At 30.7% G+C, this 25473-nt stretch overlaps 1 protein-coding gene across 2 annotated transcripts in view; it reads left to right on the top strand.

Moving 5' to 3' along the window:
- Positions 1-25473, top strand: part of LOC115127050 (mitochondrial glutamate carrier 1-like) — a 124712-nt gene that overhangs the window by 86596 nt on the left and 12643 nt on the right. For both annotated transcript variants that reach the window (XM_065022199.1, XM_065022198.1), the window contains one exon: positions 66-123. In XM_065022199.1, the coding sequence (XP_064878271.1) occupies positions 66-123 (58 nt within the window). The remainder of the gene's footprint in view (positions 1-65; positions 124-25473) is intronic.

Genomic DNA, 25473 nt, shown 5'->3' with positions numbered 1-25473 from the left:
CTCTCTCTGTCTCTCGCTCTCCTCCCCCCCTCTTTCTCTCTCGATCCATCTCTCTCTCTCTCCAGTCAGAAGCTCACCCTGGTCAAAGAGATGCTGGCGGGGTGTGGGGCAGGTACATGTCAGGTAAGTGGCGGGTGAGGTGTGGGGAATGTACAGTTGAAGTCGTAAGTTTATATACACCTTAGCCGAACATATTTAAACTCAGTTTTTCACAATTCCTGACATTTAATCCTAGTAAAAATTGCCTGTCTTAGTTCAGTTAGGATCACCACTTTATTTTAAGAATGTGAAATGTCAGAATAATAGTAGAGAGAATGATTTATTTCAGTTTTTATTTCTTTCGTCACATTCCCAGTGGGTCAAAAGTTTACATACACTCAAATGGTATTTGGTAGCATTGCCTTTATATTTTTAAAACTTCGGTCAAAAGTTTTGGGTAGCCTTCCACAAGCTTCCCACAATAAATTGGGTGAATTTTGAGCTGGTGTAACCGAGTCAGGTTTGTAGGCCTCCTTGCTCGCACATGCTTTTTCAGTTCTGCCCACAAATCTTCTATGGGATTGAGGTCAGGGCTTTGTGATGGCCACTCCAATACCTTGACTTCATTGTCCTTAAGTCATTTTGCCACAACTTTGGAAGTATGCTTGGGGTCATTTTCCATTTGGAAGACCCATTTGTGACCAAGCTTTAACTTCCTGACTGATGTCTTGAGATGTTGCATCAACATATCCACATAATTTTCCTCCCTCATGATGCCATCTATTTTGTGAAGTGCACCAGTCCCTCCTGCAGCAAAGCACCCCCACAACATGATGCTGCCACCCCCATGCTTCACGGTTGGGATGGTGTTCTTCGGTTTGCAAGCCTCCCCCATTTTCCTCCAAACATAAATGGTCATTATGGCCGAACAGTTATATTTCTGTTTCATCAGACCAGAGGACATTTCTCCAATAAGTACGATCTCAAATGATGTCAATTAGCCTATCAGAAGCTTCTAAAGCCATGACAACATTTTTCTGGAATATTCCAAGCATTTTAAAGGCTCAGTCAACTTAGTGTATGTAAACTTCTGACTTCAACTGTGAAGATAGGTTCTCTCTTAATGATACCTCCTGTTCCCCATCTGGAGACAGCACACACACACACACACACACACACACACACACACACACACACACAGACACACACACACACACACACACACACACACACACACACACACACACACACACACAGACACACACACACACACACACACACACACACACACACACACACACACACACACACACAGACACACAGACACACAGACACACACACACACACACACACACACACACACACACACACACACTTCCTCACTTCATCAGCAGAAGTGCCATCTTCCCCCCACAGTCTGTCTCAATCTGAGTTGCAACGGACACCCTATTCCCTGCACAGTGCACTACGTAGTGCAAAGGCAGTGCACTATCTAGGGAATAGGGTGATATTTTGGACCAGCCTCAGTGTGTACCCAGACACCACTAGGCATCAGCTGTTGACCTCTCTGTTGACCTCTCTGTTGATCTCTCTGTTGACCTCTCTATTTCTCTAAAGAACTAAGCTAATGGACTGAGATGAAAATTAACACAGCATTCTTAGACATTGTCTAATGGTCGCAAAAGGTTTTGATTCATGATAATGTAACAGGTCTACACAGCATAACCACTATGTCTAGTCTACAGTAGGTCTACATAACCACTATGTCTAGTCTACAGTAGGTCTACACAACCACTATGTCTAGTCTACAGTAGGGCTACACAGCATAACCACTATGTCTAGTCTAGAGTGGGTCTACATAACCACTATGTCTAGTCTACAGTAGGTCTACACAGCATAACCACTATGTCTAGTCTACAGTAGGTACTACACAGCATAACCACTATGTCTAGTCTACAGTAGGTCTACACAGCATAACCACTATGTCTAGTCTACAGTAGGTCTACACAGCATAACCACTATGTCTAGTCTAGAGTGGGTCTACATAACCACTATGTCTAGTCTACAGTAGGTCTACATAACCACTATGTCTAGTCTACAGTGGGTCTACATAACCACTATGTCTAGTCTACACAGCATAACCACTATGTCTAGTCTAGAGTGGGTCTACATAACCACTATGTCTAGTCTACAGTAGGTCTACATAACCACTATGTCTAGTCTACAGTGGGTCTACATAACCACTATGTCTAGTCTACAGTAGGTCTACATAACCACTATGTCTAGTCTACAGTAGGTCTACATAACCACTATGTCTAGTCTACAGTGGGTCTACACAGCATAACCACTATGTCTAGTCTACAGTAGGTCTACATAACCACTATGTCTAGTCTACAGTAGGTCTACATAACCACTATGTCTAGTCTACAGTAGGTCTACATAACCACTATGTCTAGTCTACACAGCATAACCACTATGTCTAGTCTACAGTAGGACTACATAACCACTATGTCTAGTCTACAGTAGGTCTCCATAACCACTATGTCTAGTCTACAGTGGGTCTACACAACCACTATGTCTAGTCTACAGTAGGTCTACATAACCACTATGTCTAGTCTACAGTAGGTCTACATAACCACTATGTCTAGTCTACAGTAGGTCTACATAACCACTATGTCTAGTCTACAGTAGGTCTACACAACCACTATGTCTAGTCTACAGTAGGTCTACATAACCACTATGTCTAGTCTACAGTAGGTCTACACAGCATAACCACTATGTCTAGTCTACAGTGGGTCTACATAACCACTATGTCTAGTCTACAGTAGGTCTACATAACCACTATGTCTAGTCTACAGTAGGTCTACACAGCATAACCACTATGTCTAGTCTACAGTAGGTACTACATAACCACTATGTCTAGTCTACAGTAGGTCTACACAGCATAACCACTATGTCTAGTCTACACATCATAACCACTATGTCTAGTCTACAGTAGGTCTACATAACCACTATGTCTAGTCTACAGTAGGTCTACATAACCACTATGTCTAGTCTACAGTGGGTCTACATAACCACTATGTCTAGTCTACAGTAGGTCTACATAACCACTATGTCTAGTCTACACAGCATAACCACTATGTCTAGTCTACAGTAGGTACTACATAACCACTATGTCTAGACTACAGTGGGTCTACATAACCACTATGTCTAGTCTACAGTAGGTCTACATAACCACTATGTCTAGTCTACAGTGGGTACTACATAACCACTATGTCTAGTCTACACAGCATAACCACTATGTCTAGTCTACAGTAGGTACTACATAACCACTATGTCTAGTTTACAGTGGGTCTACATAACCACTATGTCTAGACTACAGTAGGTCTACATAACCACTATGTCTAGTCTACACAGCATAACCACTATGTCTAGTCTACAGTAGGTCTACATAACCACTATGTCTAGTCTACAGTGGGTCTACATAACCACTATGTCTAGTCTACAGTAGGTACTACATAACCACTATGTCTAGTCTACAGTAGGTCTACATAACTACTATGTCTAGACTACAGTGGGTCTACATAACCACTAAGGTCTAGTCTACAATAGGTCTACATAACCACTATGTCTAGTCTACAGTAGGTCTACATAACCCCTATGTCTAGTCTACAGTAGGTCTACATAACCACTATGTCTAGTCTACACAGCATAACCACTATGTCTAGTCTACAGTGGGTCTACATAACCACTATGTCTAGTCTACAGTAGGTCTACATAACCACTATGTCTAGTCTACAGTAGGTCTACATAACCACTATGTCCTGTCTACAGTAGGTACTACATAACCACTATGTCTAGTCTACGGTAGGTCTACATAACCACTATGTCTAGTCTACAGTGGGTCTACATAACCACTATGTCTAGTCTACAGTAGGTCTACATAACCACTATGTCTAGACTACAGTAGGTACTACATAACCACTATGTCTAGTCTACAGTAGGTCTACATAACCACTATGTCTAGTCTACAGTGGGTCTACATAACCACTATGCCTAGTCTACAGTAGGTCTATATAACCACTATGTCTAGTCTACACAGCATAACCACTATGTCTAGTCTACAGTAGGTCTACATAACCACTATGTCTAGTCTACAGTGGGTCTACACAGCATAACCACTATGTCTAGTCTACAGTAGGTCTACATAACCACTATGTCTAGTCTACAGTAGGTCTACATAACCACTATGTATAGACTACAGTAGGTCTACATAACCACTATGTCTAGTCTACAGTAGGTCTACATAACCACTATGTCTAGTCTACACAGCATAACCACTATGTCTAGTCTACAGTAGGTCTATATAACCACTAGGTCTAGTCTACAGTAGGTCTACATAACCACTATGTCTAGTCTACAGTGGGTCTACATAACCACTATGTCTAGTCTACAGTAGGTCTACATAACCACTATGTCTAGTCTACAGTGGGTCTACATAACCACTATGTCTAGTCTACAGTAGGTCTACATAACCACTATGTCTAGTCTACAGTGGGTCTACATAACCACTATGTCTATTCTACAGTGGGTCTACACAGCACAACCACTATGTCTAGTCTACAGTAGGTCTATATAACCACTATGTCTAGTCTACAGTAGGTCTACACAGTACAACCACTATGTCTAGTCTACAGTAGGTACTACATAACCACTATGTCTAGTCTACAGTAGGTCTACACAACCACTATGTCTAGTCTACAGTAGGTCTACACAGTACAACCACTATGTCTAGTCTACAGTAGGTACTACATAACCACTATGTCTAGTCTACAGTAGGTCTACACAACCACTATGTCTAGTCTACAGTAGGTCTACATAACCACTATGTCTAGTCTACAGTAGGTCTACATAACCACTATGTCTAGTCTACAGTAGGTCTAAATAACCACTATGTCTAGTCTACAGTAGGGCTACATAACCACTATGTCTAGTCTACAGTAGGTCTACATAACCACTATGTCTAGTCTACAGTAGGTCTACATAACCACTATGTCTAGTCTACAGTAGGTCTACATAACCACTATGTCTAGTCTACAGTAGGTCTACATAACCACTATGTCTAGTCTACAGTGGGTCTACATAACCACTATGTCTAGTCTACAGTAGGTCTACATAACCACTATGTCTAGTCTACAGTAGGTCTACATAACCACTATGTCTAGTCTACAGTAGGTCTACATAACCACTATGTCTAGTCTACAGTAGGTCTACATAACCACTATGTCTAGTCTTCACAGCATAACCACTATGTCTAGTCTACAGTGGGTCTACATAACCACTATGTCTAGTCTACACAGCATAACCACTATGTCTAGTCTACAGTAGGTCTACATAACCACTATGTTTAGTCTACAGTAGGTCGATATAACCACTATGTCTAGTCTACAGTAGGTCTACATAACCACTATATCTAGTCTACAGTTTGTCTACATAACCACTATGTCTAGTCTACAGTAGGTCTACATAACCACTATGTCTAGTCTACAGTAGGTCTACATAACCACTATGTCTAGTCTACAGTAGGTCTATATAACCACTATGTATAGTCTACAGTAGGTCTACACAGTACAACCACTATGTCTAGTCTACAGTGGGTCTACATAACCACTATGTCTAGTCTACAGTGGGTCTACATAACCACTATGTCTAGTCTACAGTAGGTACTACATAACCACTATGTCTAGTCTACAGTAGGTCTACATAACCACTATGTCTAGTCTACAGTAGGTCTACATAACCACTATGTCTAGTCTACAGTAGGTCTACATAACCACTATGTCTAGTCTACAGTAGGTCTACATAACCACTATGTCTAGTCTTCACAGCATAACCACTATGTCTAGTCTACAGTGGGTCTACATAACCACTATGTCTAGTCTACACAGCATAACCACTATGTCTAGTCTACAGTAGGTCTACATAACCACTATGTTTAGTCTACAGTAGGTCGATATAACCACTATGTCTAGTCTACAGTAGGTCTACATAACCACTATATCTAGTCTACAGTTTGTCTACATAACCACTATGTCTAGTCTACAGTAGGTCTACATAACCACTATGTCTAGTCTACAGTAGGTCTACATAACCACTATGTCTAGTCTACAGTAGGTCTACATAACCACTATGTCTAGTCTACAGTAGGTCTACATAACCACTATATCTAGTCTACAGTGGGTCTACATAACCACTATATCTAGTCTACAGTGGGTCTACATAACCACTATGTCTAGTCTACAGTAGGTCTATATAACCACTATGTATAGTCTACAGTAGGTCTACACAGTACAACCACTATGTCTAGTCTACAGTGGGTCTACATAACCACTATGTCTAGTCTACACAGCATAACCACTATATCTAGTCTACAGTAGGTCTACATAACCACTATATCTAGTCTACAGTGGGTCTACATAACCACTATGTCTAGTCTACTCAGCAGGTGATCTAGTATTCACAAGTCCTGCTGGCCAGACGCAGACAGAGACAGTGGGACAACAAATGATTCATTAGCTCAGCTGTTCTGGACTGGTGGTAACAGTGAGATAAGGACTTGCAGGTCATTGGACCCTGAGCTGTGTGTGTGTGTGTGTGTGTGTGTGTGTGTGTGTGTGTGTGTGTGTGTGTGTGTGTGTGTTAGTGATGCACGGGTTGACTCATAACCTGCTGTCCCTGCGGTTATATCCACGTGCAGGCGAGTTTAGAGTCATGAAATATTGTGTGGATGAAGGGTGGGTGTGTGTGTGTGTGTGTGTGTGTGTGTGTGTGTGTGTGTGTGTGTGTGTGTGTGTGTGTGTGTGTGTGTGTGTGTGTGTGTTAGTGATGAAGGGTGGGTGTGTTAAATAAAGAGAAAACAATGCATATAATGATATATTCTTGTTCAGTTAATATCTATATGTTACATTGAGGTTTTCCTTTAGTGCAGAAGCTTAAGCGTTAGAGTCTAACTGTACTCGAGACACACATGTTTACACGCCAATCACCAAACGCTTTCGGGAACTAGGGCAGAAAAAGTTCATGTCGCTCCACTGAGGCATAAAAAAAAAAAAAGGGGGCGGAGTTGAATTCAGGAAGAGAAAAGCTGCCCAATGGGAGACTTGAAAAGGGAAAAGGGAGGAGCAGAATAATGTTTGGTGAAGTGCTACAAGAGGATGACAGCAGTGTGGCTGTGTTGTTATGATGATGTGTGATGATTGGACAGTCAGGACTTCAAACAGGCCTATGGCACGTCAAAGGTGCTGTACTGTTCAGATGTTCAGTAACTGAACTCTGGACCCTGACTGTACGTTTATAACCTCACATATAATATAATATAACATAGTCTAATATAATATTAACTGTAGGTTTATAACCTCTCATATAATATAATATAACATAGTCTAATATAATATTAACTGTAGTTTATAACCTCTCATATAATATAATATGAACTGTAGGTTTATAACCTCTCATATAATATAATATAACATAGTCTAATATACTATTAACTGTTGTTTATAACCTCTCATATAATATAATATAACATAGTCTAATATAATATGAACTGTAGGTTTATAACCTCTCATATAATATACTATTAACTGTAGTTCATAACCTCTCATATAATATAATATAACATAGTCTAATATAATATTAACTGTAGGTTTATAACCTCTCATATAATATACTAATAACTGTAGGCCTATAATCTCTCACATAGCCTCATATCATATTAACTCCTTAGAAATGAAGCATTTCTGGGAGTAAAATTATATACCAAATGTACATTTTGACTCGGGAACACAAGTGTAGAATTATGATGTATGTCTTTCGGCATCTCGATAGAAAGAAGAATGTGTAGTTAGGGACTGTCTGTAAAGATGCTGCGGTATCTTGATAGAAAGTAGTTAGGGACTGTCTGTAAAGATGCTGTGGTATCTTGATAGAAAGTAGTTAGGGACTGTCTGTAAAGATGCTGCGGCATCTTGATAGAACGTAGTTAGGGACTGTCTGTAAAGATGCTGTGGTATCTTGATAGAAAGTAGTTAGGGACTGTCTGTAAAGATGCTGCGGCATCTTGATAGAAAGTAGTTAGGGACTGTCTGTAAAGATGCTGCGGCATCTTGATAGAAAGTAGTTAGGGACTGTCTGTAAAGATGCTGCGGTATCTTGATAGAAAGTAGTTAGGGACTGTCTGTAAAGATGCTGCGGTATCTTGATAGAAAGTAGTTAGGGACTGTCTGTAAAGATGCTGCGGCATCTTGATAGAAAGTAGTTAGGGACTGTCTGTAAAGATGCTGCGGTATCTTTATCAGCATCATAACAGCTGATAGTATATAATATGCATCCAAGTCGAAATGAAATCTTATTAGACACATGTTGGGTTGCTTTTAATTTCCATAAAAACCAGTCAAACTGATTCCATTTGTACATTTTGCACAGAAATTCTTTCCTGTTTTTTTGTTGTTGAGTTATTGCATTAAATGTGTGCTGTGCGAGGGAAGCAGAGATGACTGAGAATGTCACTTAGATGGAAGGATTCATCCATTTATGACACTATTCTGCGGTTATTTAGTCTTCTGGGACACAATTACAGACATGTTGATTATTAACAAATAGCCTACCAAAATATCTGAAATTATAAGCAGAAACATATTTAAATTAGGCTTTAAAAAAATAATTCCTGCACCCACCTGGCAAAAGTATTTGTTTTGGTGTCTGACTGTAAAGCACATTTTCTACAGGCCTATATTGTCACGTTCTGACCTTAGTTCTGTTGTAATGTCTTTGTTTTAGTATGGTCAGGGCGTGAGTTGGGGTGGGTAGTCTATGGTAGTTTTTCTATGATTTGCTATTTCTGTGTTTGGCCTGGTATATGGTTCTCAATCAGAGGCAGCTGTCAATCGTTGTCCCTGATTGACAACCATATTTAGGGAGCCTGTTTTCGAATTGTGTTTCATGGGTGATGTATGTCACCAGACAGGACTCTTTCGTTTCGTATCATTCTCTTTGTTATTTTTGTTTTAGTGTTCTGAGTTGAATAAATATCGTCATGAACACGTACCACGCTGCGCTTTGGTCCGACCCTTGCTACTCCTCGTCAGAAGAAGAGGACGATCGTGACATATGGCAGGTTAGGGTGCGGGATTATCACAACGGCTAAAGTCGGTTGCGGATGAGTTATTATCAATTGTGTGCGGATGAACAAACAGTTGACCCACGCATCACTACTGTGTGTGTGATTGTGTGTGTGTGTGACTGTGTGCGTGCGTGTGTGTGTGTGTGTGTGTGTGACTGTGTGCGTGCGTGTGTGTTTTGTGTGTATCTGTGTCATAGTGTAATAGCCTAGTCCATTAGGCCGAAGCCAGCTAGCTCAATACTTCCCAGGGAACACTAGATTAAATTAGATTAGATTAGATTAGATTAGATTAGGAGTAGTATTAACCCAACTGGCCATCTCACCTTTAATCCTGTTAACCAGTTACTACAGCCCGGATTACACAGGAGAAACAAGTGTGTATTAGTTAATGGTATCCGTTGTGTTGTCTAGCTCTTTGTAACACAAATAGGAGCTAGTGCGTTGTTAGCTATTAACACATTGATGTCCGGCAGGTCGTAGCCTAGCCTAGCTCCTGGACCTATTGGTTACACTGTAGAGTTGCTAATGCTAGCTATTAGTTAATGGTATTGTATATGTTAGGCCGTAGCCTAGCCTAGCTCCTGGACCTATTGGTTACACTGTAGAGTTGCTAATGCTAGCTATTAGTTAATTGTATATGTTATATTGTATATGTTGTTATATTGTTAAAGTGTTCTATAGTGTTATAGTGTTATAGTGTTCTATATTGTTATAGTGTTCTATAGTGTTATAGTGTTCTATATTGTTAAAGTGTTCTATAGTGTTATAGTGTTATAGTGTTCTATATTGTTCTATAGTGTTATAGTGTTCTATATTGTTATAGTGTTCTATATTGTTAAAGTGTTCTATAGTGTTATAGTGTTATAGTGTTCTATATTGTTCTATAGTGTTATAGTATTATAGTGTTCTATAGTGTTATAGTGTTCTATATTGTTATAGTGTTCTATAGTGTTACAGTGTTCTATATTGTTGTAGTGTTATAGTGTTCTATAGTGTTATGGTGTTCTATATTGTTATAGTGTTCTATAGTGTTATAGTGTTCTATATGTTATAGTGTTATAGTGTTCTATATTGTTGTAGTGTTATAGTGTTCTATATTGTTATGGTGTTCTATAGTGTTATAGTGTTCTATAGTGTTCTATATTGTTATAGTGTTCTATAGTGTTATAGTGTTCTATAGTGTTCTATATTGTTATAGTGTTCTATAGTGTTATAGTGTTCTATAGTGTTATGGTGTTCTATATTGTTATAGTGTTCTATAGTGTTATAGTGTTATAGTGTTATAGTGTTATAGTGTTCCATATTGTTATAGTGTTATAGTGTTCTATAGTGTTATAGTGTTATAGTGTTATAGTGTTATAGTGTTATAATGTTCTATATTGTTATAGTGTTCTATATTGTTGTAGTGTTCCATATTGTTATAGTGTTCTAGTGTTATAGTGTTCTATATTGTTATAGTGTTATAATGTTCTATATTGTTATAGTGTTCTATATTGTTATAGTGTTCTATAGTGTTATAGTGTTCTATATTGTTATAGTGTTCTATAGTGTTATAGTGTTCTATATTGTTATAGTGTTCTATATTGTTATAGTGTTCTATATTGTTATAGTGTTCTATATTGTTATAGTGTTCTATATTGTTATAATGTTCTATATTGTTATAGTGTTCTATATTGTTATAATGTTCTATATTGTTATAGTGTTCTATATTGTTATAATGTTCTATATTGTTATAGTGTTCTATATTGTTATAGTGTTCTATATTGTTATAGTGTTCCATATTGTTATAGTGTTCCATATTGTTATAGTGTTCTATATTGTTATAGTGTTCTATATTGTTATAGTGTTCCATATTGTTATAGTGTTCTATATTGTTATAGTGTTCTATATTGTTATAGTGTTCTATATTGTTATAGTGTTCTATATTGTTATAGTGTTCCATATTGTTATAGTGTTCTATATTGTTATAGTGTTCTATATTGTTATAGTGTTCTATATTGTTCTATAGTGTTATAGTGTTCTATATTGTTATAGTGTTCTATATTGTTAAAGTGTTCTATAGTGTTATAGTGTTATAGTGTTCTATATTGTTCTATAGTGTTATAGTATTATAGTGTTCTATAGTGTTATAGTGTTCTATATTGTTATAGTGTTCTATAGTGTTACAGTGTTCTATATTGTTGTAGTGTTATAGTGTTCTATAGTGTTATGGTGTTCTATATTGTTATAGTGTTCTATAGTGTTATAGTGTTCTATATGTTATAGTGTTATAGTGTTCTATATTGTTGTAGTGTTATAGTGTTCTATATTGTTATGGTGTTCTATAGTGTTATAGTGTTCTATAGTGTTCTATATTGTTATAGTGTTCTATAGTGTTATAGTGTTCTATAGTGTTCTATATTGTTATAGTGTTCTATAGTGTTATAGTGTTCTATAGTGTTATGGTGTTCTATATTGTTATAGTGTTCTATAGTGTTATAGTGTTATAGTGTTATAGTGTTATAGTGTTCCATATTGTTATAGTGTTATAGTGTTCTATAGTGTTATAGTGTTATAGTGTTATAGTGTTATAGTGTTATAATGTTCTATATTGTTATAGTGTTCTATATTGTTGTAGTGTTCCATATTGTTATAGTGTTCTAGTGTTATAGTGTTCTATATTGTTATAGTGTTATAATGTTCTATATTGTTATAGTGTTCTATATTGTTATAGTGTTCTATAGTGTTATAGTGTTCTATATTGTTATAGTGTTCTATAGTGTTATAGTGTTCTATATTGTTATAGTGTTCTATATTGTTATAGTGTTCTATATTGTTATAGTGTTCTATATTGTTATAGTGTTCTATATTGTTATAATGTTCTATATTGTTATAGTGTTCTATATTGTTATAATGTTCTATATTGTTATAGTGTTCTATATTGTTATAATGTTCTATATTGTTATAGTGTTCTATATTGTTATAGTGTTCTATATTGTTATAATGTTCTATATTGTTATAGTGTTCTATATTGTTATAGTGTTCTATATTGTTATAGTGTTCCATATTGTTATAGTGTTCCATATTGTTATAGTGTTCTATATTGTTATAGTGTTCTATATTGTTATAGTGTTCCATATTGTTATAGTGTTCTATATTGTTATAGTGTTCTATATTGTTATAGTGTTCTATATTGTTATAGTGTTCCATATTGTTATAGTGTTCTATATTGTTATAGTGTTCTATATTGTTATAGTGTTCTATATTGTTATAGTGTTCCATATTGTTATAGTGTTCCATATTGTTATAGTGTTCTATATTGTTATAGTGTTCTATATTGTTATAGTGTTCCATATTGTTATAGTGTTCTATATTGTTATAGTGTTCTATATTGTTATAGTGTTCCATATTGTTATAGTGTTCTATATTGTTATAGTGTTCTATATTGTTATAGTGTTCTATATTGTTATAGTGTTCCATATTGTTATAGTGTTCTATATTGTTATAGTGTTCTATATTGTTATAGTGTTCCATATTGTTATAGTGTTATAGTGTTCTATATTGTTGTAGTGTTCTATAGTGTTCTATACTGTTATTGTGTTCTATATTGTTATCGTGTTCTATATTGTTATAGTGTTCTATATTGTTATAGTGTTCTATATTGTTATAGTGTTCTATATTGTTATAGTGTTCCATATTGTTATAGTGTTCTATATTGTTATAGTGTTCTATAGTGTTATAGTGTTCTATATTGTTATAGTGTTCTATATTGTTATAGTGTTCTATATTGTTATAGTGTTCTATATTGTTATAGTGTTCCATATTGTTATAGTGTCCTATATTGTTGTAGTGTTCTATAGTGTTCTATACTGTTATTGTGTTCCATATTGTTATAGTGTTCTATATTGTTATAGTGTTCTATAGTGTTATAGTGTTCTATATTGTTATAGTGTTCTATATTGTTATAGTGTTCTATATTGTTATAGTGTTCTATATTGTTATAGTGTTCTATAGTGTTATAGTGTTCTATATTGTTATAGTGTTCCATATTGTTATAGTGTTCTATATTGTTATAGTGTTCTATATTGTTATAGTGTTCTATATTGTTATAGTGTTCTATATTGTTATAGTGTTCCATATTGTTATAGTGTTCTATATTGTTATAGTGTTCTATATTGTTATAGTGTTCTATATTGTTATAGTGTTCTATATTGTTATAGTGTTCCATATTGTTATAGTGTTCTATATTGTTATAGTGTTCTATATTGTTATAGTGTTCTATATTGTTATAGTGTTCTATATTGTTATAGTGTTCCATATTGTTATAGTGTTCCATATTGTTATAGTGTTCTATATTGTTATAGTGTTCTATATTGTTATAGTGTTCCATATTGTTATAGTGTTCTATATTGTTATAGTGTTCTATATTGTTATAGTGTTCCATATTGTTATAGTGTTCTATATTGTTATAGTGTTCTATATTGTTATAGTGTTCTATATTGTTATAGTGTTCCATATTGTTATAGTGTTCTATATTGTTATAGTGTTCTATATTGTTATAGTGTTCCATATTGTTATAGTGTTATAGTGTTCTATATTGTTGTAGTGTTCTATAGTGTTCTATACTGTTATTGTGTTCTATATTGTTATCGTGTTCTATATTGTTATAGTGTTCTATATTGTTATAGTGTTCTATATTGTTATAGTGTTCTATATTGTTATAGTGTTCCATATTGTTATAGTGTTCTATATTGTTATAGTGTTCTATAGTGTTATAGTGTTCTATATTGTTATAGTGTTCTATATTGTTATAGTGTTCTATATTGTTATAGTGTTCTATATTGTTATAGTGTTCCATATTGTTATAGTGTCCTATATTGTTGTAGTGTTCTATAGTGTTCTATACTGTTATTGTGTTCCATATTGTTATAGTGTTCTATATTGTTATAGTGTTCTATAGTGTTATAGTGTTCTATATTGTTATAGTGTTCTATATTGTTATAGTGTTCTATATTGTTATAGTGTTCTATAGTGTTATAGTGTTCTATATTGTTATAGTGTTCCATATTGTTATAGTGTTCTATATTGTTATAGTGTTCTATATTGTTATAGTGTTCTATATTGTTATAGTGTTCTATAGTGTTCTATATTGTTATCGTGTTCTATATTGTTATAGTGTTCTATAGTGTTCTATATTGTTATCGTGTTCTATATTGTTATAGTGTTCTATATTGTTATAGTGTTCTATATTGTTATAGTGTTCTATATTGTTATAGTGTTCCATATTGTTATAGTGTTCTATATTGTTATAGTGTTCTATATTGTTATAGTGTTCTATATTGTTATAGTGTTCTATAGTGTTCTATATTGTTATAGTGTTATAATGTTCTATATTGTTATAGTGTTCTATATTGTTATAGTGTTCTATAGTGTTCTATATTGTTATAGTGTTATAATGTTCTATATTGTTATAGTGTTCTATATTGTTATAGTGTTCTATAGTGTTCTATATTGTTATAGTGTTATAATGTTCTATATTGTTATAGTGTTCTATATTGTTATAGTGTTCTATAGTGTTCTATATTGTTATAGTGTTATAATGTTCTATATTGTTATAGTGTTCTATATTGTTATAGTGTTCTATAGTGTTCTATATTGTTATAGTGTTATAATGTTCTATAGTGTTATAGTGTTCTATAGGGTTCTATATTGTTATAGTGTTCTATATTGTTATAGTGTTCTATATTGTTATAGTGTCCTATATTGTTGTAGTGTTCTATATTGTTATAGTGTTCTATATTGTTATAGTGTTCTATATTTTTCTATATTGTTGTAGTGTTATAGTGTTCTATATTTTTCTATATTGTTATAGTGTTCTATAGTGTTCTATATTGTTATAGTGTTCTATATTGTTATAGTGTTCTATATTGTTGTAGTGTTATAGTGTTCTATATTGTTATAGTGTTCTATATTTTTCTATATTGTTGTAGTGTTATAGTGTTCTATAGTGTTCTATATTGTTATATTGTTCTATATTGTTATAGTGTTCTATATTGTTATAGTGTTCTACATTGTTATAGTGTCCTATATTGTTGTAGTGTTCTATAGTGTTCTATATTGTTGTAGTGTTATAGTGTTCTATATTGTTATAGTGTTCTATATTGTTATAGTGTCCTATATTGTTGTAGTGTTCTATAGTGTTCTATATTGTTATAGTGTCCTATATTGTTGTAGTGTTCTATAGTGTTCTATATTGTTGTAGTGTTATAGTGTTCTATATTGTTATAGTGTTCTATATTGTTATAGTGTTATAGTGTTATGGTGTTCTATATTGTTATAGTGTTATAGTGTTATGGTGTTCTATATTGTTATAGTGTTCTATATTGTTGTAGTGTTATAGTGTTCTATATTGTTATAGTGTTCTATATTGTTGTAGTGTTCTATAGTGTTCTATATTGTTATAGTGTTCTATAGTGTTATAGTGTTATAGTGTTATAGTGTTCTATATTGTTATAGTGTTATAGTGTTATAGTGTTCTATATTGTTATAGTGTTATAGTGTTATGGTGTTCTATATTGTTATAGTGTTCTATATTGTTGTAGTGTTATAGTGTTCTATAGTGTTCTATATTGTTATAGTGTTCTATATTGTTATAGTGTTCTATATTGTTATAGTGTTCTATATTGTTGTAGTGTTATAGTGTTCTATATTGTTATAGTGTTCTATATTGTTGTAGTGTTCTATAGTGTTCTATATTGTTATAGTGTTCTATAGTGTTATAGTGTTCTATATTGTTATAGTGTTCTATATTGTTGTAGTGTTCTATATTGTTATAGTGTTCTATAGTGTTATAGTGTTCTATATTGTTATAGTGTTCTATATTGTTATAGTGTTCTATATTGTTATAGTGTTCTATATTGTTATAGTGTTCTATATTGTTATAGTGTTCCATATTGTTATAGTGTTCTATATTGTTATAGTGTTCTATAGTGTTATAGTGTTCTATATTGTTATAGTGTTCTATATTGTTATAGTGTTCTATATTGTTATAGTGTTCTATATTGTTATAGTGTTCCATATTGTTATAGTGTCCTATATTGTTGTAGTGTTCTATAGTGTTCTATACTGTTATTGTGTTCCATATTGTTATAGTGTTCTATATTGTTATAGTGTTCTATAGTGTTATAGTGTTCTATATTGTTATAGTGTTCTATATTGTTATAGTGTTCTATATTGTTATAGTGTTCTATATTGTTATAGTGTTCTATAGTGTTATAGTGTTCTATATTGTTATAGTGTTCCATATTGTTATAGTGTTCTATATTGTTATAGTGTTCTATATTGTTATAGTGTTCCATATTGTTATAGTGTTCTATATTGTTATAGTGTTCTATATTGTTATAGTGTTCTATATTGTTATAGTGTTCTATATTGTTATAGTGTTCCATATTGTTATAGTGTTCTATATTGTTATAGTGTTCTATATTGTTATAGTGTTCTATATTGTTATAGTGTTCCATATTGTTATAGTGTTCCATATTGTTATAGTGTTCTATATTGTTATAGTGTTCTATATTGTTATAGTGTTCCATATTGTTATAGTGTTCTATATTGTTATAGTGTTCTATATTGTTATAGTGTTCCATATTGTTATAGTGTTCTATATTGTTATAGTGTTCTATATTGTTATAGTGTTCTATATTGTTATAGTGTTCCATATTGTTATAGTGTTCTATATTGTTATAGTGTTCTATATTGTTATAGTGTTCCATATTGTTATAGTGTTATAGTGTTCTATATTGTTGTAGTGTTCTATAGTGTTCTATACTGTTATTGTGTTCTATATTGTTATCGTGTTCTATATTGTTATAGTGTTCTATATTGTTATAGTGTTCTATATTGTTATAGTGTTCCATATTGTTATAGTGTTCTATATTGTTATAGTGTTCTATAGTGTTATAGTGTTCTATATTGTTATAGTGTTCTATATTGTTGTAGTGTTCTATATTGTTGTAGTGTTCTATAGTGTTCTATATTGTTATAGTGTTCTATAGTGTTATAGTGTTCTATATTGTTATAGTGTTCTATATTGTTGTAGTGTTCTATATTGTTATAGTGTTCTATAGTGTTATAGTGTTCTATATTGTTATAGTGTTCTATATTGTTATAGTGTTCTTATATTGTTATAGTGTTCCATATTGTTATAGTGTTCTATATTGTTATAGTGTTCTATAGTGTTATAGTGTTCTATATTGTTATAGTGTTCTATATTGTTATAGTGTTCTATATTGTTATAGTGTTCTATATTGTTATAGTGTTCCATATTGTTATAGTGTCCTATATTGTTGTAGTGTTCTATAGTGTTCTATACTGTTATTGTGTTCCATATTGTTATAGTGTTCTATATTGTTATAGTGTTCTATAGTGTTATAGTGTTCTATATTGTTATAGTGTTCTATATTGTTATAGTGTTCTATATTGTTATAGTGTTCTATATTGTTATAGTGTTCTATAGTGTTATAGTGTTCTATATTGTTATAGTGTTCCATATTGTTATAGTGTTCTATATTGTTATAGTGTTCTATATTGTTATAGTGTTCTATATTGTTATAGTGTTCTATATTGTTATAGTGTTCTATATTGTGTTCTATATTGTTATAGTGTTCTATATTGTTATAGTGTTCTATATTGTTATAGTGTTCCATATTGTTATAGTGTTCTATATTGTTATAGTGTTCTATATTGTTATAGTGTTCTATATTGTTATAGTGTTCCATATTGTTATAGTGTTCCATATTGTTATAGTGTTCTATATTGTTATAGTGTTCTATATTGTTATAGTGTTCCATATTGTTATAGTGTTCTATATTGTTATAGTGTTCTATATTGTTATAGTGTTCCATATTGTTATAGTGTTCTATATTGTTATAGTGTTCTATATTGTTATAGTGTTCTATATTGTTATAGTGTTCCATATTGTTATAGTGTTCTATATTGTTATAGTGTTCTATATTGTTATAGTGTTCCATATTGTTATAGTGTTATAGTGTTCTATATTGTTGTAGTGTTCTATAGTGTTCTATACTGTTATTGTGTTCTATATTGTTATCGTGTTCTATATTGTTATAGTGTTCTATATTGTTATAGTGTTCTATATTGTTATAGTGTTCTATATTGTTATAGTGTTCCATATTGTTATAGTGTTCTATATTGTTATAGTGTTCTATAGTGTTATAGTGTTCTATATTGTTATAGTGTTCTATATTGTTATAGTGTTCTATATTGTTATAGTGTTCTATATTGTTATAGTGTTCCATATTGTTATAGTGTCCTATATTGTTGTAGTGTTCTATAGTGTTCTATACTGTTATTGTGTTCCATATTGTTATAGTGTTCTATATTGTTATAGTGTTCTATAGTGTTATAGTGTTCTATATTGTTATAGTGTTCTATATTGTTATAGTGTTCTATATTGTTATAGTGTTCTATATTGTTATAGTGTTCTATAGTGTTATAGTGTTCTATATTGTTATAGTGTTCCATATTGTTATAGTGTTCTATATTGTTATAGTGTTCTATATTGTTATAGTGTTCTATATTGTTATAGTGTTCTATAGTGTTCTATATTGTTATCGTGTTCTATATTGTTATAGTGTTCTATAGTGTTCTATATTGTTATCGTGTTCTATATTGTTATAGTGTTCTATATTGTTATAGTGTTCTATATTGTTATAGTGTTCTATATTGTTATAGTGTTCCATATTGTTATAGTGTTCTATATTGTTATAGTGTTCTATATTGTTATAGTGTTCTATATTGTTATAGTGTTCTATAGTGTTCTATATTGTTATAGTGTTATAATGTTCTATATTGTTATAGTGTTCTATATTGTTATAGTGTTCTATAGTGTTCTATATTGTTATAGTGTTATAATGTTCTATATTGTTATAGTGTTCTATATTGTTATAGTGTTCTATAGTGTTCTATATTGTTATAGTGTTATAATGTTCTATATTGTTATAGTGTTCTATATTGTTATAGTGTTCTATAGTGTTCTATATTGTTATAGTGTTATAATGTTCTATATTGTTATAGTGTTCTATATTGTTATAGTGTTCTATAGTGTTCTATATTGTTATAGTGTTATAATGTTCTATAGTGTTATAGTGTTCTATAGGGTTCTATATTGTTATAGTGTTCTATATTGTTATAGTGTTCTATATTGTTATAGTGTCCTATATTGTTGTAGTGTTCTATATTGTTATAGTGTTCTATATTGTTATAGTGTTCTATATTTTTCTATATTGTTGTAGTGTTATAGTGTTCTATATTTTTCTATATTGTTATAGTGTTCTATAGTGTTCTATATTGTTATAGTGTTCTATATTGTTATAGTGTTCTATATTGTTGTAGTGTTATAGTGTTCTATATTGTTATAGTGTTCTATATTTTTCTATATTGTTGTAGTGTTATAGTGTTCTATAGTGTTCTATATTGTTATAGTGTTCTATATTGTTATAGTGTTCTATATTGTTATAGTGTTCTACATTGTTATAGTGTCCTATATTGTTGTAGTGTTCTATAGTGTTCTATATTGTTGTAGTGTTATAGTGTTCTATATTGTTATAGTGTTCTATATTGTTATAGTGTCCTATATTGTTGTAGTGTTCTATAGTGTTCTATATTGTTATAGTGTCCTATATTGTTGTAGTGTTCTATAGTGTTCTATATTGTTGTAGTGTTATAGTGTTCTATATTGTTATAGTGTTCTATATTGTTATAGTGTTATAGTGTTATGGTGTTCTATATTGTTATAGTGTTATAGTGTTATGGTGTTCTATATTGTTATAGTGTTCTATATTGTTGTAGTGTTATAGTGTTCTATATTGTTATAGTGTTCTATATTGTTGTAGTGTTCTATAGTGTTCTATATTGTTATAGTGTTATAGTGTTATAGTGTTCTATATTGTTATAGTGTTATAGTGTTATAGTGTTCTATATTGTTATAGTGTTATAGTGTTATGGTGTTCTATATTGTTATAGTGTTCTATATTGTTGTAGTGTTATAGTGTTCTATAGTGTTCTATATTGTTATAGTGTTCTATATTGTTATAGTGTTCTATATTGTTATAGTGTTCTATATTGTTGTAGTGTTATAGTGTTCTATATTGTTATAGTGTTCTATATTGTTGTAGTGTTCTATAGTGTTCTATATTGTTATAGTGTTCTATAGTGTTATAGTGTTCTATATTGTTATAGTGTTCTATATTGTTGTAGTGTTCTATATTGTTATAGTGTTCTATAGTGTTATAGTGTTCTATATTGATATAGTGTTATAGTGTTCTATATTGTTATAGTGTTCTATATTGATATAGTGTTATAGTGTTCTATAGTGTTCTATATTGTTATAGTGTTCTATATTGTTATAGTGTTCTATATTGTTATAGTGTTCTATATTGTTATAGTGTCCTATATTGTTATAGTGTTATAGTGTTCTATATTGTTGTAGTGTTATAGTGTTCTATATTGTTATAGTGTTCTATATTGTTGTAGTGTTCTATAGTGTTCTATATTGTTATAGTGTTCTATAGTGTTATAGTGTTCTATATTGTTATAGTGTTCTATATTGTTGTAGTGTTCTATAGTGTTGTAGTGTTCTATAGTGTTATAGTGTTCTATATTGTTATAGTGTTCTATAGTGTTCTATATTGTTATAGTGTTCTATAGTGTTCTATATTGTTATAGTGTTCTATATTGTTGTAGTGTTCTATAGTGTTGTAGTGTTCTATAGTGTTCTATATTGTTATAGTGTTCTATAGTGTTATAGTGTTCTATATTGTTGTAGTGTTCTATATTGTTCTATATTGTTGTAGTGTTCTATAGTGTTCTATATTGTTATAGTGTTATAGTGTTCTATATTGTTGTAGTGTTATAGTGTTCTATATTGTTGTAGTGTTCTATAGTGTTATAGTGTTCCATATTGTTATAGTGTTCCATATTGTTATAGTGTTCTATAGTGTTCTATATTGTTATAGTGTTCCATATTGTTATAGTGTTCCATATTGTTATAGTGTTCCATATTGTTATAGTGTTCCATAGTGTTATAGTGTTCTATAGTGTTCTATATTGTTATAGTGTTCCATATTGTTATAGTGTTCCATATTGTTATAGTGTTCTATAGTGTTCTATATTGTTATAGTGTTCTATATTGTTATAGTGTTCTATATTGTTATAGTGTTCCATATTGTTATAGTGTTCCATATTGTTATAGTGTTCCATATTGTTATAGTGTTCTATATTGTTATAGTGTTCCATATTGTTATAGTGTTCCATATTGTTATAGTGTTCTATATTGTTATAGTGTTCCATATTGTTATAGTGTTCTATAGTGTTCTATATTGTTATAGTGTTCTATATTGTTATAGTGTTCCATATTGTTATAGTGTTCTATAGTGTTCTATATTGTTATAGTGTTCCATATTGTTATAGTGTTCCATATTGTTATAGTGTTCTATAGTGTTCTATATTGTTATAGTGTTCTATATTGTTATAGTGTTCTATATTGTTATAGTGTTCCATATTGTTATAGTGTTCTATAGTGTTATAGTGTTCTATATTGTTATAATGTTCTATATTGTTATAGTGTTCTATATTGTTATAGTGTTCTATATTGTTATAGTGTTCTATATTGTTATAGTGTTCTATATTGTTATAGTGTTCTATATTGTTATAGTGTTCTATATTGTTATATTGTTATAATGTTCTATATTGTTATAGTGTTCTATAGTGTTCTATATTGTTATAGTGTTCCATATTGTTATAGTGTTCCATATTGTTATAGTGTTCTATAGTGTTATAGTGTTCTATATTGTTATAGTGTTCTATATTGTTATATTGTTATAATGTTCTATATTGTTATAGTGTTCTATAGTGTTCTATATTGTTATAGTGTTCCATATTGTTATAGTGTTCTATATTGTTATAGTGTTCTATATTGTTATAGTGTTATGGTGTTCTATATTGTTATAGTGTTATAGTGTTATGGTGTTCTATATTGTTATAGTGTTCTATATTGTTGTAGTGTTATAGTGTTCTATATTGTTATAGTGTTCTATATTGTTGTAGTGTTCTATAGTGTTCTATATTGTTATAGTGTTCTATAGTGTTATAGTGTTATAGTGTTATAGTGTTCTATATTGTTATAGTGTTATAGTGTTATGGTGTTCTATATTGTTATAGTGTTCTATATTGTTGTAGTGTTATAGTGTTCTATAGTGTTCTATATTGTTATAGTGTTCTATATTGTTATAGTGTTCTATATTGTTATAGTGTTCTATATTGTTGTAGTGTTATAGTGTTCTATATTGTTATAGTGTTCTATATTGTTGTAGTGTTCTATAGTGTTCTATATTGTTATAGTGTTCTATAGTGTTATAGTGTTCTATATTGTTATAGTGTTCTATATTGTTGTAGTGTTCTATATTGTTATAGTGTTCTATAGTGTTATAGTGTTCTATATTGATATAGTGTTATAGTGTTCTATATTGTTATAGTGTTCTATATTGATATAGTGTTATAGTGTTCTATAGTGTTCTATATTGTTATAGTGTTCTATATTGTTATAGTGTTCTATATTGTTATAGTGTTCTATATTGTTATAGTGTTCTATATTGTTATAGTGTCCTATATTGTTATAGTGTTATAGTGTTCTATATTGTTGTAGTGTTATAGTGTTCTATATTGTTATAGTGTTCTATATTGTTGTAGTGTTCTATAGTGTTCTATATTGTTATAGTGTTCTATAGTGTTATAGTGTTCTATATTGTTATAGTGTTCTATATTGTTGTAGTGTTCTATAGTGTTGTAGTGTTCTATAGTGTTATAGTGTTCTATATTGTTATAGTGTTCTATAGTGTTCTATATTGTTATAGTGTTCTATAGTGTTCTATATTGTTATAGTGTTCTATATTGTTGTAGTGTTCTATAGTGTTGTAGTGTTCTATAGTGTTCTATATTGTTATAGTGTTCTATAGTGTTATAGTGTTCTATATTGTTGTAGTGTTCTATATTGTTCTATATTGTTGTAGTGTTCTATAGTGTTCTATATTGTTATAGTGTTATAGTGTTCTATATTGTTGTAGTGTTATAGTGTTCTATATTGTTGTAGTGTTCTATAGTGTTATAGTGTTCCATATTGTTATAGTGTTCCATATTGTTATAGTGTTCTATAGTGTTCTATATTGTTATAGTGTTCCATATTGTTATAGTGTTCCATATTGTTATAGTGTTCCATATTGTTATAGTGTTCTATAGTGTTCTATATTGTTATAGTGTTCTATATTGTTATAGTGTTCCATATTGTTATAGTGTTCTATAGTGTTCTATATTGTTATAGTGTTCCATATTGTTATAGTGTTCCATATTGTTATAGTGTTCTATAGTGTTCTATATTGTTATAGTGTTCTATATTGTTATAGTGTTCTATATTGTTATAGTGTTCCATATTGTTATAGTGTTCTATAGTGTTATAGTGTTCTATATTGTTATAATGTTCTATATTGTTATAGTGTTCTATATTGTTATAGTGTTCTATATTGTTATAGTGTTCTATATTGTTATAGTGTTCTATAGTGTTATAGTGTTCTATATTGTTATAGTGTTCTATATTGTTATATTGTTATAATGTTCTATATTGTTATAGTGTTCTATAGTGTTCTATATTGTTATAGTGTTCCATATTGTTATAGTGTTCTATATTGTTATAGTGTTCTATATTGTTATATTGTTATAATGTTCTATATTGTTATAGTGTTCTATAGTGTTCTATATTGTTATAGTGTTCCATATTGTTATAGTGTTCTATATTGTTATAGTGTTCTATATTGTTATAGTGTTCCATATTGTTATAGTGTTCTATAGTGTTCTATATTGTTATAGTGTTCTATATTGTTATAGTGTTCTATATTGTTATAGTGTTCTATATTGTTATATATTGTTATAGTGTTCTATATTGTTATAGTGTTCTATATTGTTATAGTGTTCTATATTGTTATAGTGTTCTATAGTGTTATAGTGTTCTATAGTGTTCTATATTGTTATAGTGTTCTATATTGTTATAGTGTTCTATATTGTTATAGTGTTCCATATTGTTATAGTGTTCTATATTGTTATAGTGTTCCATATTGTTATAGTGTTATAGTGTTCTATATTGTTGTAGTGTTCTATAGTGTTCTATACTGTTATTGTGTTCTATATTGTTATCGTGTTCTATATTGTTATAGTGTTCCATATTGTTATAGTGTTCTATAGTGTTCTATATTGTTATAGTGTTCTATATTGTTATAGTGTTCTATATTGTTATATATTGTTATAGTGTTCTATATTGTTATAGTGTTCTATAGTGTTATAGTGTTCTATATTGTTATAGTGTTCTATATTGTTATAGTGTTCTATATTGTTATAATGTTCTATATTGTTATAGTGTTCTATAGTGTTCTATATTGTTATAGTGTTCTATACTGTTATAGTTTTCTATAGTGTTCTATATTGTTATAGTGTTCCATATTGTTATAGTGTTCTATACTGTTATTGTGTTCTATATTGTTAGTGTTCTATACTGTTATTGTGTTCTATATTGTTATAGTGTTCTATATTGTTATAGTGTTCTATATTGTTGTAGTGTTCTATACTGTTATTGTGTTCTATATTGTTATAATGTTCTATATTGTTATAGTGTTCTATATTGTTATAGTGTTCTATAGTGTTCTATATTGTTATAGTGTTCTATATTGTTGTAGTGTTCTATAGTGTTCTATACTGTTCTATAGTGTTCTATATTGTTATAGTGTTCTATATTGTTATAGTGTTCTATATTGTTATAGTGTTCTATATTGTTATAGTGTTCTATATTGTTATAATGTTCTATATTGTTATCGTGTTATAATGTTCTATATTGTTATAGTGTTCTATATTGTTATAGTGTTCTATAGTGTTCTATATTGTTATAGTGTTCTATATTGTTATAATGTTCTATATTGTTATAGTGTTCTATAGTGTTCTATATTGTTATAGTGTTCTATATTGTTATAGTGTTCTATATTGTTATAATGTTCTATATTGTTATAGTGTTCTATATTGTTATAGTGTTCTATATTGTTATAGTGTTCTATAGTGTTCTATATTGTTATAGTGTTCTATATTGTTATAGTGTTCTATAGTGTTCTATATTGTTATAGTGTTCTATATTGTTATAATGTTCTATATTGTTATAATGTTCTATATTGTTATAGTGTTCTATAGTGTTCTATATTGTTATAGTGTTCTATATTGTTATA

The sequence above is a fragment of the Oncorhynchus nerka genome, linkage group LG9a (assembly GCF_034236695.1).
Source record: "Oncorhynchus nerka isolate Pitt River linkage group LG9a, Oner_Uvic_2.0, whole genome shotgun sequence".
NCBI classification, from domain to species: domain Eukaryota; kingdom Metazoa; phylum Chordata; class Actinopteri; order Salmoniformes; family Salmonidae; genus Oncorhynchus; species Oncorhynchus nerka.
This window is presented reverse-complemented; position numbering and strand designations above follow the sequence as displayed.